Source organism: Anguilla rostrata, chromosome 15, assembly GCF_018555375.3.
Source record: "Anguilla rostrata isolate EN2019 chromosome 15, ASM1855537v3, whole genome shotgun sequence".
In the NCBI taxonomy this organism is placed as follows: Eukaryota; Metazoa; Chordata; class Actinopteri; order Anguilliformes; family Anguillidae; genus Anguilla; species Anguilla rostrata.
The window spans coordinates 27,151,238-27,172,208 of record NC_057947.1 but is presented as its reverse complement, the minus strand read 5'-3'; the positions used below and the strand labels follow the sequence as shown (position 1 = coordinate 27,172,208).

The 20,971-nt window shown below is 41.1% G+C and overlaps 1 protein-coding gene and 1 long non-coding RNA gene across 3 annotated transcripts; one reads left to right on the top strand and one right to left on the bottom strand.

Annotated features, from left to right (window-relative positions):
• Positions 1-572: 572 nt before the first annotated feature.
• On the bottom strand, positions 573-5,635 carry LOC135241230 (uncharacterized). Its single transcript, XR_010325952.1, has 5 exons — positions 5,485-5,635; positions 4,568-4,623; positions 2,793-3,098; positions 2,478-2,632; positions 573-2,318 (listed from the first exon to the last, which is right to left on the bottom strand). It is a non-coding gene; the product is annotated as an uncharacterized LOC135241230 (long non-coding RNA).
• Positions 5,636-17,151: 11,516 nt separating this feature from the next.
• LOC135241441 (uncharacterized) lies at positions 17,152-20,689 on the top strand. 2 transcript variants are annotated; one of them, XM_064311895.1, is made up of 5 exons: positions 17,152-17,367; positions 17,729-17,993; positions 18,201-18,467; positions 18,950-19,117; positions 20,142-20,689. In XM_064311895.1, exons 2-5 carry the CDS (start codon positions 17,747-17,749, stop codon positions 20,309-20,311), a joined length of 852 nt encoding a protein of 283 aa, XP_064167965.1. In that variant the 5' UTR covers positions 17,152-17,367; positions 17,729-17,746; the 3' UTR covers positions 20,312-20,689. The 2 variants fall into 2 exon arrangements, with proteins under 2 accessions (XP_064167965.1, XP_064167966.1); XM_064311896.1 differs by having other exon boundaries at positions 17,153-17,367; positions 18,965-19,117.
• Positions 20,690-20,971: the final 282 nt, after the last annotated feature.

Genomic DNA, 20,971 nt, shown 5'->3' with positions numbered 1-20,971 from the left:
AACCTCCTTGAAGGCCAGATACTTAGAGCAGGGGATCTAGCTTCCATTGGCATGCTTTACAGTAGTAGTACTATGCCTTACAAGTGTATCATTATGTTAAAAGTATGCACTACCTGTTTTTCTTGCCATTTCTTTCCAAGATTCAAGCAACACACTGAAGAAGTTAAATACTTTAAGTCTCATTGGTAGCACTGACTATAAGAAATGCAACAACAACATTTGTGCACACACACACAGATGACAGGAAATGTGTGTGTTTGCCATGAGGGAAAGGTTGGAAAAGAAAACTATTTGGGTATGAGAGATGGATGAAAATGCTCAGGTCTTCGCATTGAACGCTGCTAGAATAAAATGATGCAATTGCAACCAACAATTTGGCTGACTTCCAGGGAGTTTCTTCTCTTGCTGAGCTGCACCGCTGCAGCAGTGCAATCGAAAAAGGGGACAACTTCACCATCGGCCTTGTAGATGTGGGCTGTTGCGTCTTGAGTCAGCGGATGCTTCTTTAGCTGTCGTTAGAAGCAGAATCGTTGCATTGTCTCAGGTTCCCAAAAACAGACTCAAAAACAGACTCAAACAAGATCAAATATAATATAATATGTCTTAAAAAAACATTTTAAGCTTTAAACAGAATTATCACACCCTCGGTTTGGCAACACCTCACGTGTTGCCTGTGCTTGACACACATCCGTTCTGAAGTAGGACTTCAGAATACAAATTGTGAATACAAATACTGAGCTCGCTTTTTCAGTAAATGCCTGTCAAATGGAAAAAGAAGTGTTTCTCTCAAACAGAAACAGAACAGTATGCTTCACGATACACAATATGACCAAAGGTATCTGGACACCCCTTGGTCTGGGGCTATTTTTCATGGTTTGGGCTAGGCCCCTTAGTTAGCAAATCTTAATGGTACAGCATAGAATCACAGTGCTTCCCCAACAGTTTGGAGAAGGCCCTTTCCTGTTTCAGCATAACAATGCCCCCGGGGCACACAGCGCGGTCCATATAGAAATGGTTTTGTTGAGAACGGTATGGATGAACTTGACTGACCTGCACAGAGCCCTGACCTCAACCTCGTCCAACACCTTTGGGATCAGTAGGAAAGCCGACTGTGAGCCAGGCCTAATAGCCTAATCAGTGCCTGACCTCACTAATGCTCTTCTGGCTCAATGGAAACAAGTCACTGCAGCAATACTCCACCATCTAGTATAAAGCCTTCCCAGAAGGGAGGAGGTTGTTATCGCAGCAAAGGGTGGACCAACCCCATATTAATTCCCTTAATATTGGACGAGATGTCAAATGTCAGGTCTCAACATACTTTTGGCCATGTAGTGTAAAAGACACACAGAACACAAAAGAAAGTCTTTGTTAAGTGGGACCATACAGTGAAATTTATTATTAAAAAAGGAGTTATCCAGTATAAGAAGATAGCACTACTGTGAAAAATGTAAGAAAATATACATAAATATCTGAAAATGTTCACATTATTGTACAATTCCCAAATCCTTCTGACCCAAAAAACATACAAAAGGCTAAAAAAGGAAAAATAATGTCCCATGGGGACAATTACACAACAAAATATAATTGCTGTTTAGTCTTTGTGTCAGTGCACTAGTTGCATTCACGTGAGTTGCGTCCCAAAAATAATTTGCTCACAATATAATACAAATACTGATTAGTGCTAAAACAGCGTATGGCAACATTTGAAGACCAATCAAATACACAGTTCTCTCTTAGTTACAGAGGTGGCTGCTATAAACAAAAGCACGTTCCTTTGTGAAAAACGACTGGTACGTTTGCAAATTCACTGATAAGCCATTTTAGAGCGCATTACATCAAAATGAAAGTTAGAAAAGTCTGGTTATAATTTACATTCCAGTGGCATCATCAATGGGGTCATTTATTCACCAACAATTCCCACTTGAATCAATTCCAACGCTTCAACAATCTTCACACCGAACAGATGTTTCACTGGCAATGTCTGGAGGGCTCCAGGAGTTCAGCCAAATCGAGCACACACACAGGAGAACAACTGAGTCCATGAGTCCTGTCTGCATGTCATGACTTGACCCTAGTTATTGCATAAAACGCCAACGTATCCCCTGACCAATCAACGGGTTCCCAAAACAAAGCCGTTCTCTAGTCATTAGAGGTCAGTCATTAGAGGTCAGGCTGCCTCTACTCCGTGGACACACTTGGGCTTAGACGGTTCTCAGTTACAGAGACAGCTCTCCCGCTGTAAGGCCAAGACACCATCACACCCATCAAGGGTTCAAGGACTCCAGTTGTTCACCATCTGGAAGATCAGGTACTTCTACCTATAAAAACAAACACAAGTCAGATGAGGCTAAAACTGCTGTACTAAGCAAGACACCAGCAAGTGAGCAAAAGCCAAATATCTACTGTATGCCCAGCTGGAGTCAAAATGACAAGCAATGTCAAAATATCCTTGACTGAAATTTAAGAGTAAGCCTTACATTTGACCTCAGGTGCCTTTGTCGATATCTGACTGTCAGGAAGACTATTGACAGCAGGGAAATGATGAGAAGCACCCCGCCAATCGCATATGGCACTCCATTCTTCTCAGGTTTGAATGATGGGCTGGATGTAGGCTGCCCCTGCCGACCTTGTTCTACAAAAGAAGTGAATATAAAACACTCAAATAGGTACGGTGTGCAGGATGCACAGCAGAATATATTAAAGCTTGAAGGGGAGAGCTAGAAAGGAGCCATGTTGGTTATGTACAACGTTCCACGCATGCAAACAAAATCAAAACAAAAGTCATTACTTACCATTCACATACAGAGTAACATCAGCACTTGTGTACTCTTTCTCACTGAAGTAGTGACAAGTATACGTGTCTTGATCTGCTTTAGTCACGCTTGTGAGTAGCAATGAGCAGTTTCCCGTGTCTTCAGGAAAAAATAAACGTGTCCTGCCCAGGAACTGGGGAGATATATTAGATTTTTCATATCCATGGATGTATTGATCCACAATGGTGTAACCTATTTGCCAAACAAGGTAACGTTCTTTATTCCGTGGACAGTTGCAGAGTAAGAGCACGTCCTCCCCAAGAGTGGCATCTACCTTCGTGCATGCTGTGTCAAAAACAAAAAACAAAAAAAAATGATTGGTTAGAAATCTGATAGGGAATCAGGGAACTGTGCTGAACCAATAAGGTGTTGCGCTTTACATTTTAACCATTTATGCCATTCCTTTGTCCCAAGTGAGCATTTAGTGTCCTTCAAGCAGAGCGCCCATAATAATTATGCTGCACTGAAATGTCTGCGCCAACTCAAATCAAATCAAAATTAATTTATATAGCGCATTTCACAAACAATTGTCACAATACACTTCACAGACAACACAGGCCTAAACCCCCACAGGAGCAAGCCACTCCCATTGTTTTTGTACTTTTTAAGAGAGGCTGGACTGTCAATAAATTACCTTTCACTTTTTAAACTGTCTGGGACATTGCTCCTTTTTTTGTATTTGATTAGTGTTGCTGCTTATCAACTGTGGCTCTTTTGGTAACTGTGCACTTGTTTCTAGTCGTTTCTTTCTTGGAAAAAAGCCCAGAGACTTCTAGTAAAACAAATGTCTTATCTCAGTGGAACTACCTGGTTAGATGAATAGTAAAGATAAAGGAAGTGTACAAAATATCTACATAAATGTGTTTTCCATAGTAACTCTAAGTCAAATTGTTCTGAAGAGCACAAACCACTCCACATACCTATTTCATAAAGACAAACAACTACTGCAGGACTGACAGGTAGATTCGGCCTCTGAATAGAGTCCATGACGTGCTGTGACGCGATTACTGTAAAAGTACCTTCCGCTAAATTACTAAATTTAATTGACTGAATGGAAGTAAAGGCAGGCCAATTACAAATATGGGTCATCTATTAATATTCACCTGGAAAGAAAATATGACGTTGTTCATGCGGTAACAAACCAAATGCCAAACGCTGTCCTTTCATTACTCCCACACGCGGCGTACCCACAGGGGAACAGAGGGGCAGAAGTGAAACCTTATTTTTGAGTTCACTTCCCCCGTGTGGCTCTTATCTCTGTCGGTCTCTGTCTGTCAACGTCACATGGGAGGAAATATAATTCATGACCCTGCAGACTGCGGAATGCTGATTCCTCACACGCTCACAGACGTGTGCCACTGCTTCTGCTTCCATTTCCATATAAAGGTAAAGGACGTCATACTGAAGTGGCCCTTAAGTATTTCTCAGAGTGTGTTTAGAATGGGTAGGGTTAAACAAGCAAACAGCAAGTGCACATATTAATTTACATTACAGGCCTTGCTTCATGTGATCTATTCAATGGTTTTCCTTAAGTTTGACGAGAAAATAACTACAGCTGTTATTGATCCCATTCATATAGGCAGCTTGTCGACCTGATGTTGGTGATGATAAACACCAAAACGTGTATCTATAAACCATATTGAATAGCTGTGAGAACACTTTCCTTAAATCCAAGTCCACATGATTTAAGAATAACTCTTCCATGACACACTAACAACTGTGTCAGCATTTGAAAAATGACGAAGGTGACTTACCACCAAAAGTTGCAGAGGCCAACAATAACAGTATTGTCCACATAGTGCCAACAAACCTGTTGGAGACAAAAAAAATAAACATACACATTGAGCGCAGCTGATTAAAATTTCAGCAGTACTCGAAAGTGCTTTTCATTCAGTATTTATTATGTTTTCCTGAAACAAAATTGTGTAAATGTTTCTTTATTATTATTATTATTATTATTATTATTATTATTATTAAAACCATTCTCACTCATTTCCATAGCAATTAGTATACGGCTTCTATCCTCCAACTGTAGTCATAGCTGTACAACACTACACTTTGCCTCACATCATACACTACTGACAAAGTTTTATGCGCGCTGCCATGATAAGAGATTCGATTTATTGAGTTCTGCTTATATCATGATCAGCTATTTCTGGTCCATTCATTTTAGAAGATTTTTGAAAAAAAAAAGAAAGAAAAGTAGATCACACACTGGTCACGCATCTAAGATTAACTACAGCGAGCGCCCGTGAATTTCCCCAGTTCCCAAATACAGAAAAAGTTCTTGTTATTTAAGTCACTTGTTTGACGTCACCTAATAATTTAGAACTTCGCTCTGTTGCAATATATAGATCAACATCCGTTTTTTCATTATTTTAAAAAAAAATCCAATATATATTCCATATGCTTCACACCGCGGTCTCGTACAGTATTTTCTTGCACGAAACATTTCAATAATGTTCATTTTGTAAAGACACCGTAATTACATACCCCACCATATGAATGGACAGCATAAGAAACAAAAATAATAATAAAAAATAGCCTAGGTAAACTTCATTTGAAAGTTTACTGCGTGATTCATACAGAAACGTTGACCGAAAAAATCATTACGTGTTCGTCGCACAAGCGACACCAATGAAATGTACCCAGATTATAAATGCAGACATACCTGAAAGTCGAGATTCACTGTTACGAACTGAAGAGCTCGAACGTTCGTGGAGAACGCTGGACTGGAATGGAAAGTACCCTGACCACGCTGGAACCTAGTGTGTGGGAGTCAGCGACGCGAGCGTCCGGAATCATTTCCTGATAATAATTCATGCGCAGGCTATTAACTCATAGTTTGCTAACATATATTCGCCCGAATGTGATGTGCCTATCACAAAAAAGCAAGTTATCATTCTCATCTTTTTCATCAAACGTAGCCTATATCCAGGGGTTAAATTGGGATTTGGGAGATGGGTGGACCCTGAGATCCGGTGGGAGGTGGGTGAAAAAAGGTAGCTACAAACCAATGAATGTTTCAGGTCAAAATAGTTGTATCTTTAATGTATTGTGCACATACAAACATGAAAACGATCTGACTAATCAGTTGGAAAGGGAGACACAGCTTCTTCGCATTGTGTTAGGGAGATTAAATTATAAATGTGATTTAGAAAAATCTGTTTTAATCACTAAGCAGTGGCAGAATCTTCCCATGATTTTCATTGAACTCATCAATACAATTAATCCGCAAAATAGGCTACTCAATACTCTCACACAGTATATAGCCAGCTCTCCTCAAATAGACAGTTTTAGCGAGTAGCCTAGGCCTTATAGCCTACATTTATTTCCATTTGCAGTACGAAATTGTGCACATTTTTAATCAACATTATTTGCGGATTTGCGGATTTACGTGCACTTGTTTCTCCGCACCTATTCATAACAAATATCTGCAATGTGTAGATTGTAAACAAAACTGAAGTGCAGATTTTGTTTTTCACTGGTTATTCTGAAAGCTATACACGGTAGATAACTGACTGGCGTATGTTGTTTTTTAAGTGTAGACTACTTGGTGATTAAAACTGATTTTTAACAGATAAATTTAATTTAGGATTTAATCCCCCTAACACGGTATGAAGAGCGCCAGGCTACTTGCCATTTGATTAGTCCGATCGTGGCACGCTTGATAATAAAGGAAAATTACTAATGAAAACAGGTTGAGATCAATGATTAGTTTAAATTAAAGTTTTGCGCCCCACCAATTTTCAGGTCACCAGTCGCCGCTGAATAAAACGTTATGTATGTAAATATTCAAACAATCAAAGTTGCCGTTAATAATAGCCGGTGTTCGTGGGGGCTGTTTATTCATCTCTCTTTAAAATGTTGCATAGATGAAATTACGTGTTAATGAAATTACCTACCGCGTATGCTTCCGAACAATCAAGACAATCAATTGTATTTTTCCTACTGTGCCTGTCTATATAAACGACTGTTCCTCGTGAGTTTTTTTTCTTCAGATTTTTGATTGTTTGAACGAGTAACTAGAGGGAAACTGCCGGTCAAATTATTTATTTATTTACCAAAGGTGGGTGGACGCTGTCCACCCGCATCCACCCCCAATTTAACCCTGCCTATATCAAACGCAGGTGGTACAGTTGCATGATCGCTCTGTAGATGATTGCCTATTACATTTATTAGTATTTTCCAAAAGAAGAAAAAGATTGCAGCGCAAGAAAGGGGTTTGTTCATAGAAACATTAGGTGTTGTTTCAAGTGGTTTTTCAGTCGTTTACGGAAACCAGCCAGTGAATCTGCGTTCTTGAGTGATTGTGGAAGGTCGTTCCACCATCTGGGGTCGAGGACAGAGAAGAGGCAGGGTCAAGAGGAGCGGCTACCGGATAAACTAAAAAGATGAATCAGCCGGATTTGTGGAAATAGCTTCATAACTCATCTACATAATTAGCTACGGAATTAGCTACATAACATTTTGTAAAACAGTGATTCTTCTTCACAATGCGAGGCATTGGTCCCTGTATATCAGCTACATAACTGTGACCCAACACAGACTTGTACATTTGACGCCCCTTATGATTCAACTGTTTTTGTAAATATATGCAACATATTTAATAAATGCTATACAGCTGGATATTTTTATGTATGATGTACATGTTCACATAACATGGAAATATATTTCCCACTCTACAATTTAACATTTTAATAGGCTTCATCCATAAGGCACACAATTCAGTCCTTGTAATGTGACTGTAATGTGACACACTGAAGGTAAAACACCGGTACTTTCCCACTGCATTTTGGTCCTGTCCCTAAATCCCCAGAGCTGCTACTTATTTTAGGATTGTGAAAGCTGAAAGGAGACGTTTGGTCACTGCAGAAGATGTTAACTTCAGTATCGTGAATAATACAAAGGCATGTAATTATAACATGGCCCATGTGTATAGTACAAATACACTTAACTGAAAGTGTATCAAACTTCTTTACAATACAGTAAAATGACTGAAATTTGTACATACGCACACTAACAGTAGGTATGAATAGTAATTACAGAACTGCAGGTCATCGCAACAGCAAATCAATACAAAGGAGAGGACAAAGTTAAACAACATTCATAGTATTTATGATTTTATATAATGCTACAGTGAAATAACATTTTGTAGGAGTAGAATAGTAGCAGCTGTAACAGTAGCGGGATTAATTTGATTATATACATGCATAATGTTATTTATCATGGTAAAATGCATTAAATGTGAATACTTCAGGCTACTGTAGCTAAAACTACAACACTTCAGGTATCAAACCAGATTACACAGAGAGTCAGTTCTAAGGACTGATAAATGGCAGTGTGATGGGACACTCCCATGGTCATAATTTGAACATCTTTCAGCAAGGAGAACCCAGAAATCCTGGTCCCTGTATGGCAATGATTGGAATTGCTGAGCCAGTAGCAGGAGTGGTGACGTTGTTTTATGCACAGATCCTGGTACATGCCACAATGAACCAATCACTTGAGCCATTAAATCTCCCATAAAATCAGGACCACATATTCCTGTAAACATTTAATTTGAACATTAACCGTTTAAGGTGTAAGACCACAAATATGTGATTCGAGTATTCTTAACTGTACATTCTATTGGTGATGTAACAGTCACTACTAAGCAGTGGAGTTCTAGAACACTGACTTAGAATTTTGGAAAAAGAAAAAAAACATTCCGAAAAAGAAAAACCCTACTCTTCAAAAACTTTCAGTCTAAACTTTGCTCTGAAGTTAAAGATATTTTCCAAGCCCAACAAGGTGCAGCTGCCCAAGGACTTTGATACCTTCAATGTACTTTATCTGTGAATGTCAACTGCCACCTTTCCCTGATCAATGTTTGTTGATGTAAAGAGAAATAATTTAAAAATGTGCTTTTTATTAGTTCTTATTTCCAATTTGTATTGAGAAATAGGTTTTGGTTTTGCTGACAAATAATTATTCAGAAACTAGGTCTTCAAACTATTGAAACTTCCTGTTTCCATGACACTTCCTCCGTGGGCCATTCCTGTACCTATAAAGACATTAGAGTAGTCTTCACTAAAGTTTTAGGGAAGTACACATGCTATCCCATAGCAGCTCAGTCAGGGTATTTTGCAGCTTTACTTCCTTCAGCATACATTACAATATTTGTTTTAGACCATACAATCAGTTACATTAAACACTTTTACAGCTAACATTACATGTGGCACATAGTTGGAGCAGTAAGAACTTATCTCTGGAAAGACAGACAAACAAAACAGCTTTGAAAGCAATACCACCCACTCAATTGCATCACTTTTCCTGTTGTTGGGACAAAGCATTTCTAATGTGTGCTCACATAGGCCATGCTATTTTTTTCAATTCAGGGACTTCCCTATTTATTAATGGGATGACCGGTTTCTAAGGAGTTAACACCTGAAGCTGAGTGTTGCATCATTTGTAAATGTATGTCAGTGTCCTGTCGCACTAGAAGTAGAACACAAATTAGGTGCCAGTAAGTTGTCCAAATAGTTTTTTGCAAAGCTTTGAAGTCAGAATTTTTCACCGGTCAGCATACATGTACAGTTCTGTGGACTTCATACTAGACTTCCAAATCACTGAAATAACTTTCAACATGTTTTTTCTTGTATAGATTGTGTAAAGCCTAGTCATATAGTGAAGTGGAGGACATTTGTCAATGGCCTATGCTTCCTAGAGGAGCAAAGGGCTTAAGTAGTTAAGTAGTCAAATAGCTTTCACATTTTCAAGGACACTTAATTTCCTTAAAATGACATTTTCAGTTCAACATTGTTTCACATCTGATGTCAATCGATGGATTCGGGGACTTCCCTTTCTAAAAGTGTTTCGCAACAGTCCACATGATGTTCTGTTTCCAGAGTCTGCACAGAAACTTGACACCTCTCCAGGGAAAGTTACACTCTGGAATGACAGCAGGCAGGTTCAAAGGAATTCACTATGGACGCACTGGTACATTGCAGTAATGGTCGAGGGTATGTTCTGTGCAAAGTTGAAAGGGCTTAACTCAAGTTTATAAGGCAGGAAACAGCCACCCCCGTCTTCCTCCCGCCCACTCACTCACCCACTCACCCAACATTAAACTGCTTTACTCTCTTGCTGACCCCACTTCATCCTTGAACATGTGACCTATTCCCTGTTATTGGCTGTGGCAAATGTTTTTTATCCATCCTGTCAAAGACCAGACATTAATTCTCTAATGCCTGTAAAACTGAGAAAAAAACAGAGATTTGTGACACAGCCCCTTCTCCACTGATTAGTATTTTACACAGACCAAAGACATTTACACATACCAAATATAGTATATACAGTACTGCTAGTAGAACGAGGGGACATAAATGGAAATTAGCTAAAGGTAAATTCCGTACAGACATTAGGAAGAATGTTTTCACACAGAGAGCGGTCAATGTGTGGAATAGCCTGCCAGGTCATGTAGTAGAGGCAGGAACTCTGGGGATTTTCAAGACCAGGCTTGATAAGGTGATAAAGATACTATCTAGTCTGTAGGTAATCAGAGCGCTAGGTACAATTCAGTCGAGAAAATGGTGAGAATTGTTTGACTGAACGACCCGTTCTCGTCATTATGTTATGTTATGCTGCCTCTGGGAGGTGTTATCAGGAGGTACAGAGTAAAATTTCATACTTATGCTGATGATACCCAGCTTTACATCCTCATGTCCCCCAATGATAAAAAGCCATTAGAAGTCCTTACAAACGGTATCTCAGGCAGTCAGATCAGATAAAAAACATTTTCTACAGTTAAATCAGAACAAGATAGAGGTGCTTCTTGTGGGTTCAAAGACCCAAAGAGAAAAAATGAGTTACTTCACTTGGGTCTCTGACTGACTATGCCAAAAATAAGGTAAAGAACCTTGATGTGATCATGGACCCTGACCTAACCTTTGAGACACATCTTAAGATCAAAAGATCATAAAGAAATTTTTATCCATTATCCAATTTCAATCCATTACCAAGGTAGATCAATAAGGATGGAGTGTAGCACAGTGGGTAAGGAACTGGGCTTGTAACCAAAAGGTTGGAGGTTTGATTCCCGGGTAGGACACTGCCGTTGTACCCTTGAGCAAGGTACTTCACCGAAATTGCTTCAGTATATATCCAGCTGTATAAATAGATATAATGTAAAAAGTTGTGTAAGTCGTCCGGATAAGAGCGTCTGCTAAATGCCTGTAATGTAATCCATTTTTAACACAAGAGGGTGCTGAGAAACTAATACATGTTTTCATAATGAGCAGACTTGACTACTGTAATGACATTTTCTGGTATGTCATTATCCATGATCAATCACTTAGTCTGAAACAATTCTGCTAGTCTATTGACTAAAACCAAGAGAGAGCACAAATAGCTCCTGTTTTAAAAGCTCTTCACTGGCTACCTGTTCGTTTTAGTTTTCTTTTAGTTTATAAGTCCCTTCTAGCACCCCCTACCTTTCTGACTTGCTTTTAAAATAAGCTAGGTGCTCTAAGAGGCCCATCTGCTACCCATAATTTGCATTTCTTCATTCACAATCACTGTCCCAGTGTTTGCAACAAATACCATTAGTGACAAATAAAACCCATTTGAGCAGTTTGCCTAATGTGTCCAAGTTCACAAATAAAACAAGTAGGGTACAACTACAGTGCCATGTCGCACCGGGGATTTGAATGTACCATGTTTTCAGAATCAGAATCAGAATCAGGTTTTACTGCCAAGTAGGTTTTCACATACGAGGAATTTGTTTTGGTCTGGTGATGCATAACAGTTAACATAAAATAAAAGAAATAAAATAAACATAGTGCAATAACAGAAACATAGTGCAAAAAGTAAACAGTAAACAATAAACTTGGTTTTGCACCAAGTTTTGCAAACATTGTTCCCTCTACAGCTCCACATCTCCGCCCCTGCTATAAAATGCTAATAGGGCAAATTAAAATCGCAACAACATCGAAGAGAACGTCATTGCTCAGGATCTACCTATATATGGCATTTCCTAAGGTAAAGATAAGGACTTCATTATAGCTGTAAAGGCAAATCGGCGGTCAACTGCAGACGACTTCCACCTGTGAAAGTATGTTTTTGTTTACTTACAGAATCATAAAAAGAGTTTCTCTGTGCTAGAGATTTTTATGACCACATAAAATTGTATTGCTTTTGGTTATTAAAGACTATCACATAGTAAGGTCAATAAAATAATCTTTTGCGTCTAACCTTTACAGATAACCTGCTATTCTGAAAAACAACTCATGCACATCATACTTGAACGTTTAACCTAGATACCAAATATTGGCCATTAAAAATTCAGCATTTTCCGTGCATCATGCAAACCTATATGTTGCAGTATGGTTTAAAATCCTGGGTTTATAAATCTTCCTGCAAAAAATGACCTAGTTATATTGATGAAGTAAATTATACAACCAAATTAAACTTTTTTTCCTTTGCAATGTGCAGACACAGGTTCATTGTCTTTCACTGCAAACATCGTCTGCTTCTAATGCAGCCTGGGTGAAACTTTTTTTAAAAGCCAGGCCTGAACCCAGCAAGGTGGATATGTTTTTTTGTTGAGCCTAAACTAGACTTGGCCTTACTTTTGTCAACAGCTACATTATATTTACCAAAAGCCACGAATAAAGACACAGAACGTTCTTCAATAACCAGTACAATGGACAGTAATTTAAGAAGGTATATCAGATGTCCTGCATTAGAGCGTCTGTTCAGCAAATACAGCTTAACAGACCAATTAGAGCTGATCAAGACCATTAATAATGTTCTGCTTAAGAATCACTGCTCAATCACTTATTGTGAGAAGATTTCTGAGTCTGCAATAACTAGGCCTATATGTAATTCCACAAATATCTAAAATCCAGCTTTTCAGACTACATCTCTACATTCATTACAGAAATAAAAAAATAGGCGTTATTGGTGGTCGCACTTACGGTACATGATTGTAACCAATTTCTATTGCCAATAGTGGCGTATTTTCTTACAGTATTAAATTACTATAAAAACTTTTGTTTGTAGCTTTGGCAAAAACAGTCTTTCAAATAACTAAATTGTATGCGCTGGAAATAAACATTTAGCAAAAGTTATTTATGCATACTGCATTCTTAGGCACGATCTTCATGGGTTAATGCTAAATTGACCCATTTGCCAAACCCTGTGACGCCTGGTGTTGCAACAATGCAACATTTTTCTTTTTGCCAAACTTCAGTTCAGAACAACATTTCCCAGTTCCTTTGGCCCTATATTATATATTATAAACATTCAGAGTGAAAACATTTCCAGCTGTTACACAGAGTGTCTAGAGTACACAGAACATAGCCTCCTCAAGCAGATCCACTTGGTCTCTCATAACATCTGGAGTTTCCACCACTTGAAGTAGCTAATACCACCAATATTTTTTATTGGGATGCCAAATGTGTGTAGTAAGACTATTCACCGCAGGCACAATTTATCTAACCTGATTGTGGCAAACACGCCTGCCACAGGCCACCGAAGTGGCTTTTCTTGGGGCCCTCCAGCACAGAGACACAGGGAGAAGATGTTCAAACAGTCCAGATTTATTTCACAAGGGTTTGGCAAGATGGTAACGCCAAATGAGCAGATGTAAAAACCCTGTCATGACAGAGAGCTCCCTGGTGTGGGTGGGGATGGCAGATTTAACCTGTGCGCAGTGATTACCTCACTACGCACAGGTGCAGCCACTCCTGTTCCTGGGTCCAATTAGCCTGGCCAATTATCTCATTCTTAACCAATTATCCAATTGGCCAGGTCTAATTAGCTTGACCCAGGGCAGGTGTGGCTGCTTAAACCAGCCATCCCCACACCACACTGATCTACCCACCCTTATCCACACCTCAGGAATTCACTGTCACAGGCGGCCTATGGAACTGCCAGTCAGCTGTCCAGAAAGCTGACTTCATTACTGCCTTTGCCAAGACAAAGTCTCTTGACTTCCTGGCTCTCACAGAAACTTGGATCACTCCTGACAACACCGCCACCCCAGCTGCACTGTCTGCGGGATACTCCTTCTCGCACACCCCCAGGGCCTCTGGCCGAGGCGGGGGTACCGCTTTGCTCATTTCCTTGTCCTGGAAGTTCTGTGTCCTCCTCAGTCCTAACCCTACTTCCTCCTCCTTTGAATTTCATGCAATTACTGTAACTCATTCCTCAAAATTTCACATTATTGTTCTGTACCATCCTCCAGGTCCACTCGGCTCTTTCCTGGACGAGCTGGACACCCTCCTGAGCTCCCTCCCTGAGGATGGCACTCCTGCTATTTTACTGGGAGACTTCAACCTCCCACCAGAGACCTCCCAACTGTCCAGGGTTGCCTCACTCCTCCAGTCTTTCGCCCTATCCCTGTCCTCTTGCCCACCCCACACACAAGGCTGGTAACCAACTAGACCTTGTATTCACCAGAAGCTGCTCCATTCCCCAACTTACGGTGACTCCCCTCCATGTCTCAGACCACTTCTTTCTTTCTTTCTCCCTCTCCTACTTACTCCCGCACAATTCATCCAACAGCTCAGTAAGTTTCAGGAGAAATCTCTCTACTCTGTCACAATCCTCCCTCATCTCCACTGCTCTGTCTACAGTTCCCCCTCCTGCGTCTTTCTCTAACCTGCCAGGTTGATATTGCTACCTCCACCTTCAACTCCTGCCTCTCCCAGTCCCTTGACTCACTTTGTCCTCTTGTCTCCAAACCAGCACGCTCCTCACCGCACCACCTGACTGAGTCACTACGCTCCAGCAGAACATCACTGCGGGCCGCAGAGAGGAAGTGGAGGAAATCCCGATCCTCTGATGACCTGACCGCATATCATACCCTGCTGGAGACTTTCACATCTGCCCTAACGTCAGCTAAAGCCTCATTTTTCCGATCTAAGATCAGTGCATTAGTCTCTAACCCACGCAAACTATTCTCCACCTTCTCTTCCCTCCTCATTCCTCCTCCACCCCCACCGCCCTCTTCCCTCTGCGCAGATGACTTTCTGGCCGCCTTTGAAGGAAAGGTGGCTACAATCCGGAACTCCTTCACCCATCCAGTGAGCCCCCCAACCCCTCGGGATAAACCCACAGACACACTGATCTCGTTTGAGATGCTGGAGGATTCCGATGTACTACAACTCATCACCTCTCATTGTGCAACCACCTGTCCACTTAACCCCATCCCATCTACAGTTCTCCAATCCATTTCCAGTGAGATCCTTCCCTATCTGTCCTCCATTGTTAATTCATCTCTTTCCTCTGGTCATGTTCCCTCTGATTTTAAGATGGCTCGTGTTACCGCACTTCTCAAAAAACCCACCTCAGACCCCCTCCAATGTAATGAATTATCGACTCATATCGCTTCTACCCTTTCTGTCCAAAACCCTTGAACGAGCAGTTCTTAAACAACTAACCTCTTTTCTCCATCAGAACAACCTGCTAGTTGTTCGCTTCCTATCTTGCAGATAGGTCCTACCAGGTCACCAGGGGTCTGCCTCTGCTTCTCATCCCCTTGTTACGGGAGTGCCGCAGGGATCTGTACTGGGTCCTCTGCTGTTCTCCTTATACAACAAATCTCTTGGTTCCGTTATTAATTCACATGGCTTCTCCTATCATTGTTATGCATATGACACGCAACTCTTCTTTTCCTCCCCCCCTCGGCCACACAGGTCGATGATAAGATATCTTCCTGCCTGGCTGACATCTCCACCTGGATGGCCAGCCACCACCTGAAGCTCAACCTCAACAAAACTGAGCTGCTCTTCTTCCCATGCAAGACCTCCTTACTACGTGAGCTCTCAATCACGGTTGATGGCACCACAGTGACTGCCTCTCACTCTGCCAAGAGCTTGGGGGTGGTCCTGGATGACTAACTGGACCTCAAGGAGCACATCAAGGCAACATCACGGTCCTGCAGATTCCTTCTGTACAACATCAGAAGGATTCGACCATACCTGACGACGCACTCCACCCAGCTGCTCATCCAGGCTACGGTGACCTCTCACCTTGATTACTGGAACTCTCTCCTTGCAAGCCTGCCAGCTAGTGCCATACAGCCACTACAGATGATTCAGAATGCCGCCGCCCGACTAATCTACAACCTTTCCAAATTCTCCCACGTCACTCCTCTGCTGCGATCACTCCACTGGCTACCGATCGCTGCCAGGATCCGGTTCAAAGCCCTGACCCTTGCCTACACTGCAGCCAGCAGGACATGATTCGATCCTATGTGCTTGCTCGACCACTCCGCTCTGCGGCAGCAGGGCGCCTTGTAACCCCTCCCTCCCTCCCAGAGGGATCACAGAGCTTCTCCACCCTAGCTCCCCAGTGGTGGAACGAACTCCCTGTCCCTCTCCGTACCTCCCTCTCATTACCCATCTTCCGCCGTGGCCTGAAGACTCATCTCTTCAGACTATACCTAGACTAACCACCACCACGCTGTATATTTCACTCTTAAACCCCCGCCCCCCCCTTTTTTTTTTTCATGACACTTGTTACATGTTGCCCCATCCCAGCGCTTTTTGGTCATTTGTATTTGTCCTAATACTGTAGCTTATTCTTCTGCCTAGTTGACTTTGCAGAGGTTAGGTCTGAATAGTGTTCACTGTGTGAACTAAACTGTGTTCTTGGCTAGAAATAGCTGTACAAAATAAGTATTGTACCTTACTGAACCTGTGTTTAACAGTTGTCTATGACCATGAAATGCACTTTTTGTACGTCGCTTTGGATAAAAGCGTCTGCCAAATAAATGCAATGTAATGTAATGATTACGTAGAGTTGGAGTCATATGAATACAAAAAATATGATTATTTGAGAAGTTAAAGGGTAAAATATGAATAAAAATTCAACGTGTTTCTTATGTTATCATCACAACTGAACTAACTAAGTTTTAGCTTCAAAACTAGCACAACTATGTCTTAGAGTATTACTCTGTGAGGGAAGCATAATGACCATTTCTGCTATCACTCAAGCACAATGTTGCATTTTTACAACATGTTCAGAAATTTTCACCAAAACATAAAAAATGTATGTTTATATTTTTCCCCAACATATTACTCATTAGAGCAAACGAGTTTTAAGAGCAAAATATTTTTTATTTTTTATTTTTTAATTGCATCAATGTCATTGTAATGTATTAAAAGGTTCTTCTTAGACATACAGTAACAAATACACGGAAATATACCAGCGTCAGCTGCATTTATGACCCTAAGACACTGCCTACTTACGCGAAGAAACTGCTTTCCATTGCAGCTGTTTGTGAGTGTCACGTTTGTGTCCAATCAAAAGATGTTATTTCAGTTTTTATGTCCAATGAGTTTCTGACCAAAGCGTATCGGCCGCCTACATACAGGAAGCGAACACAAGATACAAAAAGTCTGGGTACTAAATTGTTTTGGCCTCAGACTCCTGTGGTATTGGGTCTCGAAAACTATTTTCTAGGATTAATGTCCTTAACTGCGTGCATTGTTGATGGGTGGTGCTGTCCAGAATCACATCTGCGTGAACTCGTTTTGACGGCATAACAAAGATAGCTAGCAAGGTTGGTTGTTGAGACACGGGTGAAGAAATCACAAGATACGGATTGGTGTTCATTTACAATGCGTTTGGTTCGCTAGATAAATTGCCATCTTGTTCACGCGTGTAGCTAATGGCAAACAAAACGAGTAGTTCGTGGTGTATTGCAGAAAAGTTCTGAAAATAAAGCATGCTTTCTAAAAATAGCCACGCTTTACTGCTTATCTGCATAACCGGGGAGTTCCATGGTAACGCCGTTTGTAGATTCACAGATGTGAATATACGATTAACAAAGCATCAGTGCTATAAAACGCATTAAAAACCTCAGTATAACTGGATGTGAGAAGCACGCTAATCAAGCAAACCCACTGTCCCGTCCTGTCCAGACTGGCTCTCGGCTGAGCATGGAGACAGCACACCCTGGAGATGAGAAGAGAGGTTGTAGCGCCATGCTGTGGTCGGTTGGGGAAGCTGTGGAGAGGCAAACACTTCAGATCGGGGCATCTGCGTGCGGTGCTACTGCGGTGGTGGACGTCCTACAGGCTCTGGGCGTCACCGTAGCGCCTGAAACCGCTGATTTCTGCGTGCGAACTCGATTAAGAAAGAATGACGCGTCTTTGCCGGACTATCTGTTCTCTCGTAGTGAGGCAGGTACTGTATTACACCGATTCTGAATCATATCACTCCTCTGAGAAATACAGTTTCAGGGGAATATAAACTTAATTGGGTTCAGCAGCTAGTGCTTGGTCGGGCTTGTCCACCTGATAGCAAAGTTTAACGTGTGTGTTTTTAAAATGTATCTTTACTGCGTTTGCATTCATGTGTCTGTTCATCCCTGTTTACACCCCTCCTGACCAGGTGCCACACACCAACAGCTCCTGGACGGGGCAGAACAGGCCAGCGATGGGAGAGTAGTGGGGCGGTTCTTTGCCTTCCACCCTCCCCGGCAGGTGAAGCTGGTTCCCTGGCTCGCCTACTGGATCCGGAAGGGCGCTGTACCAGTAGCCACCATGAACATGCAGCTGGCCGTCCCTGAGGGAGAGGAGGTCCCTGACGCTTGGCATCACCAGCTGATATTTGGGGTGGGGCCTAACGCTGTCTTTATGACAAACCCTCTGGATGTGGGTGAGTAAATGAGCCCCCCCCCCCCCCAGGAGCTGCATTTATGTGGTTATCTGTGAAGAGACTGGAAATTAGGGGTCACAAGTCCAATGATCAGCCTTGAATTGCCTTTCCACTACAACTGTAGTGTTTCCAGTTTGCATAGCATGCTCTCTGTGTATTGATGTAGGCATACTATATTCAGTGTATATTTTTCAATAAAATAAACTACAATTCTCATGTGCCTGAGAAGAACTTGTTTTGTTTGTGAATATATGATCCTTGCACTTTCAAAGCAGAACAATTATGAATAATTTAAACAGTCTGCAATGCTAATATTTTTGGCTAATTTCCTTGTAAGCTAGCCGACTGTAAAGCACAGTCAAAATTAAGTTTGTGGCAAAATATGCTAAATATGCTAAATAAGCTCTGTCCATGGCAGACTTTTATTTAAAAAAAATTTCTTGGTTTTGTTTGCATATGTTCAGTCAAAGTTCTATGGGAAGATTGTGTGTTCACAGTGAGTGAAGAGGTGGTGCTCCAGCGTTTGTGCAGTGAGTCAGTGCTTTTGATTCGCCGGGAGGACGTGCTGCAAAGATTGACAGGTGACACCCAACTGTCTGTGCTGACACAGGGTCAGTCTGACCCACGCTGGAACACCCTGGATGTTGAAGGTCAGTAAAGTGGTCCCACCCCCTAATCATCTGTTCATGTTTCTGCTATCGGCTGAAAACTACATCCGTCCAGTGTCTAACCTGCTTGTTCCTGGTCAGGGTCACGAGGGGCTAGAGCCTATCCCAGCATGCACTGGGCAAGGAGCAGGAATACACCCTGGACAAGTCGCAGCCAGGGCACACACACCATTCACTCACACACTCATACCTACAGGCAATTTAGTCTCCAATTAGCCTACTGAATGTTTTTGTACTGTGGGAGGAAACTGGAGTAGCCACAGGAAACACACAGAGAATGTGAAAACTCCATAGAAAGGCCCTGGTCGGGAAACAAACCCAGTACCTTCTTGCTGTGAAAACTACAGCATCTTTACAAAATATAATTTTGTTACAGGGAACCAAAAATGAATCGCAAGTACGCTGTGTGTACTTTTCTGTATCTATATGTATAGTTATTTTGTATATATCTGGAGACTTTAAGATAAATTTGAATTTAGTTCATTTATACTTATGTATACCCTAAATTAAAATAATGTATTCACATACAAGATTAATTTTGAGTCATCTGACTTCAAAAAGGACAGAAAAACTGAGTAAATTTTTTTTTGCTTCTTAGTTTCCTTGAATTTGTATGTACATTTTCATGAAAAGATGCCACTGTACCTTGGAATTAAAATAGACTTCCAAAGGTATGGCTCAGTGCAAAAACAAAATATAGTTTCTCCAGTTGTATTGTTAAGTGACATTGCATCATCAGTGTCTGTGTGTAATCAGCTGTGTATTACATTGTTAGTATCTGTATTCAGTATGATTATGTGTCACTGGTAGCTGTATTTACGTGAAAGTTACACCACTAGAATGTGTGTAGATATATACTGGCTCATTTACAGTCATACTTACTTCATATGTACAGTATATATATTTTTGCTGTATCGGTTACATTTTGAGCATACATATTTATAATAACATCCCTAATCTGTGCATATTTTCCTTAAAGTACTTGTCTGTCTCTGCACTTCCACAGGCCAAGTGAGGCAGATGTGCTGTGAAGAAGAGTGTGAGGATGAAGAACAGCCGAAAATGACCCACATCGTGATTCCAGCAGCATACCAGTCTGGTGTTTCTCTCTTTGCTGTCAGAGACTCTGACGTGGGACACAAGCTTCTCCAAGCCCCTGATGTACCCCTGCTGTAATGTGACTCAAATGTTTATTACTCTGTCAGTGAACAGATATGGCCCTTACCTGTGGCATGATTGTACCTGCCAGTGATTGGACTGGTCACCTGACCTGAATGTATTGTGAGAGGACAGTCACATTGGGTGATGCGGATGGGGCCTCTGACTCCAGTTGAAGACACATTGGTACTCTTCATAAACAACTAAATTGATATCTATGTTGAACCCTCAACCACATATCAGTGTTACAAATATCCAAACATAGTGGGCAGTTGTGAAATACCTCAAAATTGCGCTGAACAATGTTTTTCCTTAGTTTTAAACTAAGTACCCCCACTGCTGTCTCTGTTCCATCCAATGTAATGTAAACAAGCTAATTACTGAATAAACACTCTACGAAGACTTTTTAAACTACATTTCCCATCATGCCATCAGACAGTTTTTTTGGTTTTACGGAAACAAGTTGCTGAGAAATCTAAACATTTCCTGATTTGTAAAGCAAATGATCGGGTCATTCAATCCATTGTGTCTATACTTCAGTCGATGCGTACTATATACTTGTCAGTGAATACGCTTCGAATTTTGCGTCGCCTGACGAAAATTCACAAGTTACCAAAAGTTTTACAGTCTTAAAAAAGAGCATTGTATTTCTCATATTCCAGATTGGCAATCATTTAA

What these genes read in the sequence shown, in the direction of transcription:
- LOC135241441 (XM_064311895.1), top strand. Translation starts at nt 17,747, where the DNA reads ATGGAGACAGCACACCCTGGAGATGAGAAGAGAGGTTGTAGCGCCATG. An exon ending in GTTCTCTCGTAGTGAGGCAG is followed by an intron (nt 17,994 to 18,200) that starts GTACTGTATTAC and finishes CCTCCTGACCAG; the next exon opens with GTGCCACACACCAACAGCTC. An exon ending in GAACACCCTGGATGTTGAAG is followed by an intron (nt 19,118 to 20,141) that starts GTCAGTAAAGTG and finishes GCACTTCCACAG; the next exon opens with GCCAAGTGAGGCAGATGTGC.